We start from the raw sequence: 8,969 nt of genomic DNA, 5'->3' as shown, positions 1-8,969 counted from the left end.
CGTTGGCGGAGGAGCGAGGAAGAACATGTAGAACACTACCTGTGCTTCGTGCTTGCAACGCGCTCTCCATAATAATCATATTCTACACCTTCAAATGCATTCAACCACCCCATCTTCTTCTCACCCATTTTGCCCGTGAAACCCACCGTGCCAGCGTGCAAAGACGAACGAGCCACAGGAGTCTCTCTCGATGCCCAAATCTCCCGAGTGTCTCAGCTGCAGCCTTCCATGTTCGACCACGAGCTGCAAGACTCGCCCAAACACACACGCCTCACCCTCGCACACAGTCTCCCTGAGCAACTGCGTGGGGCGACCTTGCGCGATCCAGCGGCAGCGTGACGATGGAGATCTCGTTGTCGACGATGTCGGCCACGGCGAGAGGTTCCGGTGTGGGTGCTTGTTCTTGCTTGCTTTATCCCACAAGAAGAAGCATGCATTGCCGCATGTCAGCCGATCACAAGTTGCAACGGAGGCCAACCAAGACGGACAAGAATCAACAGGCACTGCCTCGAGAGCAGCCTCTCTCGAGAAGTTCGAGTGCGAGTCGTGGTCTTCATCCGCCATACTGGATGGCGACGGCGACGACGTGCAGTCCTACTTCGACCTACCATTGGAGCTGATCAGGAGTAGCCGGAACGGGGCGAATTCGCCGGTCAAGGCGGCCTTCGTGTTCGAGAGCGACCGGAAGGGGTCGCTGAAGAGGAGCACGTCGAAGTTGGCCCCGCGGAAGTCGCACGAGCTGTCGAATCGCCATGTCAAGTTCTCTACGTCGCCGGCTTCGTATCCGGCGTCGCCATCCTCTTATTGCACCATCAGTCCGCGAATGCAGAAGGCCAGAGAGGAATTCCATGCGTTCTTGGAAGCACGCAATGCATAATAAATTCTCTACGCAACTCGTTTTCACGGACCATACGAGATGGTGTAGGATTTCTGCTGCTGCTTCTTCTTCTTGGGATACTGACACATTCTCACTGCATGTCTTTGGGTGCAACCAAAGTAGCAATTGCTTCCTCCTCTTGCAGAAAGGGATTTGAATGGATGCTTAGCTATGAAATATTTTGAATGTTTGATAAGTAATAGATAAATAGTATATTTTAAATATTTATTCAAAATTAAATATTTTTTATTTAAATTGGTAAGTAAATAAATAGAAATATGTAATCTTACAAAAAAAAATTGTATAGCCAAGATATAATAATAAATAAATAATATTAAAATATATATAATAAATATAATTTAAAAATAAATAAAAAAAGTGATAACTTTATAATTTTATATAATGTTATTGAGTATTTTGAAAAAAAATTTATTAGTATCCCACAAATGTTGAATGCAAAATGTTAATGCTACATCTAAATTTTGACGATTAAAAAAAAATATTAAACATCAATTTATCATCTTCATGTGTGCGAGATAAATAGAGATAAAGACTCAAAGAGGATAATCTCATATCCCTAAAAATTAAAATAATTAAATTATATATACTAAATTTGATCCATAAAGCTAGAGAGTTATTAATTCTAATCGATTTGACTAAAGCTCGTCGCTATTAGATATTGACAATATTGAAGATGAGATATCAGTAAAATATTTTTTATCATAGAGTAGAAGCAAATTGGAGAACACCTCAGTAATATGAAACTAATTTTGTGACCTTCTTTTAATCTTCAAAAATATAATGCGTTGAATCGATTGTCATCTCCCACCTTTCTTTTCTGCCATGGAAACTATGCAATTTAAAGTTAAGCCTGCTGATGACGACTCTTAAGGAACGCTTATCCATGTCCTGCCTTGGATCATGGAGAGACACGTCATCTTGATTGACCTCACGTTTGACACGACTAGAGTTGTGCCATGTGGCTGCTCTGAATCCAGTAAGACAATATCCCACGATGAGTTGATCGTTATGCACGCAATGGATAGATATCCTTTGGATACACAATGCTTGTTTAGTTAATGTGGTTCAGAACTAGCTGGATTCTGTGCAGGAATAGTCAGCATAATTCGGGAACCTTCTTCCCGGATGCTTCCATCATAACAATGTTTTATCGGACATGATATACTCACTCTATCTACTTGTCAATCGTATCCTAGTCAGCAAGTACAATTAGTCTTCGGGCACAACTGGTGCAGCTTATAGCCATCAACGCCAAGCTGTCCTCCCATCATTCTTATCCTATCTCGATTTCCACGTGCCATTACAGAGTGAGCCCGCAGGTTGGCGCTTCGGATCTCTCACTTATGTCCAAAATCCAAATCCCGTGACATCTAAGTGGTAACACAGCCACACCGAACCATGTGCAATCTAATGAGAATCTATAAACAGGATATTAGATTTTACTGCGCACAACGTGGTCTCACCAGCACGGATCCCCAAGACAGGAACATGCTCACTTATCACCCTGCATTTTTCATTGAACAGAAAGCAAGCTCATTGGCGACATCACAAGTCTTACCTCTTTGGTTTTGATGTAATGATCATATAGAATTTTCGACAAATAGAACATGAGCTCACTAAACACGTTGTGGCCATGAACATTATCAGGCATGGACTTTGGGTTTTGGAATCCATGGACATCCCCCAGACTCAAAGAAGGTATAGAGAGAGAGAGAGAGAGAGAGAGAGAGAGAGAGAGAGGGAGGGAGCCCATAGATGCATGCGGCGGAAAGAATGGATGGGGATCACGAGAGAGCGTCCGCGTGCATGGTCCCTCCTCCCACCTAATGCATTTTTTGTTGCCATGCAATAACGCGAGCAGCATACGACCGGGAAAGTAGTCAGCCTCGTACGTTGGTTCATGTGGGAGAACAGCCACAATGTTCTTTGTCTTTGGCAGGAATACATTAATGTCTGTAAATGCATGTCCTCCCAAAGACCGGGATGGTAATAACGATGGCCGAGTCTTCATGTGCATCTCACTGACAACCAAAGACCGTGCTTCTCACGCCACAACTCATCTCGATCATCTCCCAAGGCACCAGCTGTGTGTGATACGCAGGCAGTGACGACATGTTTTGCATCCCATCCCATCCCCAAAATCTACCTTGTCGACGTCTTCATACCCTGTCTTGTCATACTCTCATCTCCTTCGTGCTACTTTGTTTTCTTCTTCGAGTCGTGAACCCAATCGGAATCGAGCAATCGAATCGAATGGTATCATTATTATATTTGATGGGATACTAATTATGATAGGACTCGACTGACGTCAGATGACGTCTCACGTCTCGATCGACATGATAGTATCGGATCAAATAGACCATAACGTCGGTCGAGACACATTAACGTCTGCTCAGGCTCGGTTCTTCAAGTCACGCCAACACCAATGTCAGACGCTACCAGCCTGCCCCTGCAAGCGGGCACATCAAGAAACAGTAAGCTTCCCTATAAATACCCTCGCATTCCGAACAAGGTGGATGAAAAAAGGGACGTCTTCATCCGAATCCCCCTATATTAACTAACTTGATCGTCGGAGGGGTCGGGTCGAGCACCCCGACCCGACCTTTGTGCAGGAGCGAAGCCGAGAGTCCTCACGAGACGCGAAGACAAAGAGTTCTTACTCGGAGGAGACAACGACCACCGCACTCAACCACCTCGGTGGATTCGAAGACCGTCTTAGGAAGATCCCCCGTCATCCAGACCCGAATCGAGCTGCGTCGACCCCGAGGCCACGGCTCAAGGTTGTTCCCACGGCACTACCTAAAATGAGATTAACGAAAGTATAATAAAATGGTATCATTCATAAGATATTAGAACTGTCAACATGTTTTCTCTTTCTTATTCGAACTTTTTTCTCAGAAATTAAGTGGTAAATAGGAGTTTTAATCTACATCAGATGTGGTGGAAAAATTATTCCATTTATAATTTACACTGATATAATTCATGGAATTTATTTGGCATCACTCGAAAGCAAAGGCATTAACCCCACACATAAGGTGACAATCGGCCTACTATACATATGCAGCACATCTGTACCATACAAAAATGCATTAAAATTCGTGTTGATGGAAATACCGTCGCGATCACCACACATCCGTCCAGCGTCAGTCTGACATGGATATGCCAAGCCTCGTGACATAGCAAATCAACGACCTCATGAGGCCATATATCAATCCATCGAATGGCTGTCACTGTTCCTAATACGATGGGATGAACAAAAGGAATCTTTCCTTCCACGAGAGACAAAGCTGATGATAGATCTACGACAAAGATCGAACCACAGATGCCTCCGCGAGAAGCAGAGTAGATCTTGAGACCTCTTACTAAAGCGAAGATGGTTGATGGGTTAAAAGGTTGGAGCTGTGAATGTTGAATTGAGATTCTGCCACCACCATCTACCGCAGATGTCGCTTGTATAAATCCCGTCTTCTTGGTAGTCCTATCCTACCGACCTTCTGACTACTCTCTTCGATCCCTCGCTGCATCAGAACGATGGTTGACCCCGCACCACTTCTTCCTCACTATAGCCCTTCTGGAGCAGCAAGGAAGCCGCCGGCAACGTCGGTCGGCGACACCCTCGAGAGTTACATCGGCGGCAACTGCGTGCTCCAGCTTCTACAAGCGTTCTTCGTCTCCTTCGCTTGGTGTTTCGATGCGCAGCAGACGTTCATCAACGTCTTCACGGACGCAGAGCCCGCGTGGCACTGCACCGGCACCGACGACGCCGCGTGCGCCACGGCTTCCAGCCCCTGCGGCCTTGCTCCCGGCTCCTGGGCCTGGGACCTCCCCATGCACGCCTCGGTGGTGTCGGAGTGGAGCCTTCAGTGCTCGGGCCCGGCCGTCGTCGGCCTGCCAGCCTCGTCCTACTTCGCCGGCTGCCTCGCCGGGGGGTTGCTGCTCGCGACGCTCGCGGACTCCGTGCTCGGCCGGAAGAACATGCTCTTCCTCTCCTGCCTCACCATGTCTCTCTCCGCCACCCTGACGGTGGTGTCCCCTAACCTGTGGGCCTACTCGGTCTTGAGATTTCTCTGCGGGTTCGGTCGGGCCACAGTCGGCACCTCCTCCCTCGTCCTGTCGACCGAGCTCGTCGGCAAGAGATGGCGGGAAAAGATAAGCATCGTCGGCTTCTTTTGCTTCACCATGGGATTCTTATCTTTGCCCGCCATGGCCTACATCAACCGTGGATCATCTTGGAGGGCGCTCTATCTGTGGACCTCTGTTCCTTCCGCCTGCTATTCCGTTCTCCTCTTCTTCCTGATCAAAGAATCCCCGAGGTGGCTCCTGGTGCGCGGCCGGCGGGATGAGGCCATTCAGACGCTCAAGAGCATTGCATCGACGAACGACGACGTGATCAACTCAAGCTTCTCGAAACTGATCGTTGCAGAAGATACAGGGATTGTGGACATCTTCTCGGCGATGAAGATCCTCTGGCAGAAAAAGTGGGCGTTACGGCGGCTTATGGCGACCATGATAGCCGGATTCGGGATCGGCATGGTCTACTACGGGATGCCGCTGAACGTGGGGAACTTGGGATCCAACCTCTATCTGAGCGTCACATTCAACGCTTTGGCCGAGCTGCCCTCGTCGCTGATCACCCTCTTCCTCATCGGCAAGCTGAACCGGCGGTGCTCAACGCTCACGTTCACCACGATGGGCGGGGCGTTCAGCGTGCTGTGCGTGCTCGTGACCTCCAAGCTGTGGCAGATGGCGGCGGAGGTGGTCTCCTTCTTCAGCGCCTGCACCGCCTTCAACGTCCTGCTGATCTACAGCATCGAGCTGTTCCCGACGTGCGTGAGGAACTCAGCGATCTCGATGGTCAGGCAGGCGCTCGTCCTCGGCGGGGTCTTCGCCCCCGTGCTGGTGGCCGAGGGGCGGAAGCGGAGCTTCCTGTCGTTCGGCGTGTTCGGGTTCGTCATCGGCTGCTGCGGCCTGTTCATTGTCAGCCTGCCGGAGACCAGAGGGAGAAGCATATGCGACACCATGGAGGAAGAGGAAGTGAAGCAGAACGCATCGTCGGACACTCCCTGAGCGTGTGCATCCATTAGGTCGGCTCATAGGTCAATTAATCCGTGGGCTATTCACTCGCTGGCCGCGGAAGAGTCCACCGAGCACATATGGTTTCGTTCCTCTTTAGATCGATGAAAGTGATTCCAAGCAGCCTTAATCTTATTTAATGTGTGGTTTCTATGTAGTGGATCGTCTCGGTTCGACTGTAGCAGGTTCTGTGAACGCTGGTTGGGCTTGGTTTGTGCATCACCCCGTGACATCGAGCCATTCCGTACATGAAATGTGAGTGATTGGCCAAACTGAAGATGGCTAATTATATTATTTAATATGATAATTGGCACTAACGTGTTGCTTTTAAATGCCACGTGTGTAATCCTGAATCGAAACAAAACATTCCGGTGAATGGAGAAGGTTCAGAACCGCGGTGTCCAAATCAAGTTGTATACCTCTAGGCCACGTGTCTTAGATTTTATGGCTTATCTAGTTAGGTAAAAATATATTATAGATCCGATTAAATTTTAATCTTAGTAATTACTAATTAATAAAAAAAAATTATATATGATAAGATTGTTTTAGGAGATGAATTTGATAAGAGACACTTCTAATTATTTTTGTAAACTCTTTGTTTTCATCTATAAAATAATACGATCTCTTAGGGATGAACCATAAAAAAAAATTGAGATTATAGATCCGTTCTTAATTTTTTTTAGTTTTTATTCAATCACTCAGAGTGATCATGTAAAGGATAAAAATAGAGGAGAATGCGAGTCTAGTTATGCATCCGTATCACTTTAGTTTCCGAATTCGACAATAGATAAATATTTTTTTGAATGACATCTATGTAATCTTTATCTTGATATATTGTTATTTGATTTTGATTCTACATTAAAAATTTTTATATAATAATAATATAATTATAGTTTTTTATGCTTATAATTAGTATCAAAGTCATGGAATCAAATATCTTATATCATAAAATCTATTTTGTATGTAGATTTATTTATTAGCACTCTTCTCTTGTAAAAAAGGTATTATTCAGTTTTGATTATATGATGTTTAAACAATCCATATGTGTTGTTGATTTGCTTTATTATCTGGTCGTCGTATCGTTTGCTTGCGAGCGATGTGAGGTTTCTCATGTTTGATTAATAGACTATCATTGACAACTTGCTATTGATAATAGCATTATTAAGGATGATGACCTCCGGTGGTCGTCGGCCCTATCGTAGGCAACGACTACGTACAAGTGCTACTGTATATAGCGGAAGTGTAATGGGATGCAATAGTTGACGGCGATCACATGCATGATTGCCTACCTGCAGCAACCCTATAAAGACCAGCTTGCATTGGTCGCAGGCAACAATACATACAGTAGTGCCACTACTTATGATAGTTAAGACACTGCCTTTGACAAGTGGTTGTGACAATGTCGTTGTGGTGGTGTATACGGGTCATGATTAGCATCGCCTATATGTCGAAGGTCACGGTTCCAATAGTTGTGTGGCAGACAAGAACATCACAATCGCACATCATGATAACCATTGGGGTTGGCCGACGAGCCATGGCCATGGATGTGTTCCATTAGTGAGAAACCGGTGCACAGTGAGAATAGCCATATATGGGTGCAGCAGCACGATGCGACGACTGGTGGGGTCATCGATTAATAATGAGAGAACTGTTACACCACGACGACCATAGGAGGCACACAGGCAACAGTCACATGCATTGCGTAGCCGAGAAGAAAAGAAGAAGAAAAAAAAAGATTTCATCCATTAAAATTATAGTTTTACACTTATAAATCTTTTTAATTTCATTATGTGTCTCTTTGATAGTTCTACCCTTCACAAATCATATATTTATATTGTATATCGTGAGAAAAAATATAATTTTACCCTTCAGAAATTATTTTTTTTCTTGTCTTTAATCATATAATTAACTAATTTAATTTATTTTAATTAGATATTTTGATTGGACTTGATTATGATTGTATTTTGATTGCTGGATTTAGATTTGATCGATAATATTTTGATCAAATTCAGGAAAAATCACATTTTGATCAATTTTTTTTACTTTGGTCAACATTAATTTTGATTAATCTAATTGGATCAATGTTTAGCATAATTTTAAACTTACCTAATTAAATAAGATTGACTAATCTAATTCAATGTTCCATACAAAATTAAAAAATATAAATTATGATTTTTTTATAATTTTCTTATATGACATATTGATAAAATTTTTGTATGTGATAATTAAATTTTAATTATTATTCTCAGATATTTGTTTAGTTATTTACATGTTTATGTTTAAAACTACAAAATAATTTTTATTTTAACATAAAGTTATTATTTATATTTTATTATGATTATAGTTATCATATGAGTTTTTTTTCTTTTATATTAATTAATACTAATGATTATCATGGTTATTATTTTATTATTATTAAATTATTTCTGCATAAATTAGATCAAAATATATTTAGCGAATATTATTTATAATTTATATCCTTATATTTTATCCTTATATTATAATAAATATTTTTATCATTTATAATGTATACATATTATAGTTGAATATGATAATCAAAATATCTTAACAAAATAAATTATAAAGGTCATTATGGATTACATTAGAAAAAACTAATAGTGTTGTAGTATATAAAAGAAAGTATAACATACAACTGTTATGGCTCTTAGTAGTTAGATTTAATATAGTATTATTATACTTATTGACTTATTTTTAAAATCCAAATATAAAATACTTTTTAAAAAATTTAAAATCTAATTAAGTAAAATTATTTTTTAAAAAAATTTAATTTTATTTATTTTAATTTTAAATTTTTTTTATATCTTACTAATTAATGGGTCAAGTGAGAGAATATTAGATTATGTAATCCTATTTAATTAGGTAAGATATATTATATATTTGAATGGATTCTAAGTATGATTATCGATCAATAGAAAAAATATCCAATTATAATAAAATTTCTTAAAAAATAACCTTTGGGAGGAATTCTTTTAATTAC

The 8,969-nt window shown here is 41.9% G+C and overlaps 2 protein-coding genes across 2 annotated transcripts; both read left to right on the top strand.

The window, feature by feature from the left end:
* The first annotated feature begins 190 nt into the window (after nucleotides 1-190).
* Nucleotides 191-877, top strand: LOC135628296 (uncharacterized). Its single transcript, XM_065134899.1, has one exon. It carries the CDS (start codon nucleotides 191-193, stop codon nucleotides 875-877), a length of 687 nt encoding a protein of 228 aa, XP_064990971.1.
* A 3,448-nt stretch (nucleotides 878-4,325) lies between these two features.
* LOC135628573 (organic cation/carnitine transporter 2-like) lies at nucleotides 4,326-6,128 on the top strand. Its single transcript, XM_065135320.1, has one exon. The coding sequence runs from the start codon at nucleotides 4,430-4,432 to the stop codon at nucleotides 5,963-5,965; it is 1,536 nt and encodes a 511-aa protein (XP_064991392.1). The 5' UTR covers nucleotides 4,326-4,429; the 3' UTR covers nucleotides 5,966-6,128.
* The last annotated feature ends 2,841 nt before the right edge of the window (nucleotides 6,129-8,969 follow it).

Source organism: Musa acuminata, chromosome BXJ3-1, assembly GCF_036884655.1.
Source record: "Musa acuminata AAA Group cultivar baxijiao chromosome BXJ3-1, Cavendish_Baxijiao_AAA, whole genome shotgun sequence".
NCBI classification, from domain to species: domain Eukaryota; kingdom Viridiplantae; phylum Streptophyta; class Magnoliopsida; order Zingiberales; family Musaceae; genus Musa; species Musa acuminata.
The sequence above is the reverse complement of the archived record's forward strand: the minus strand, read 5'-3'. Positions and strand labels throughout refer to the sequence as shown.

Bases quoted from the DNA above. Each gene is read 5' to 3' on its own strand.
- LOC135628296 (XM_065134899.1), top strand. From the start codon at position 191: ATGCCCAAATCTCCCGAGTGTCTCAGCTGCAGCCTTCCATGTTCGACC.
- LOC135628573 (XM_065135320.1), top strand. From the start codon at position 4,430: ATGGTTGACCCCGCACCACTTCTTCCTCACTATAGCCCTTCTGGAGCA.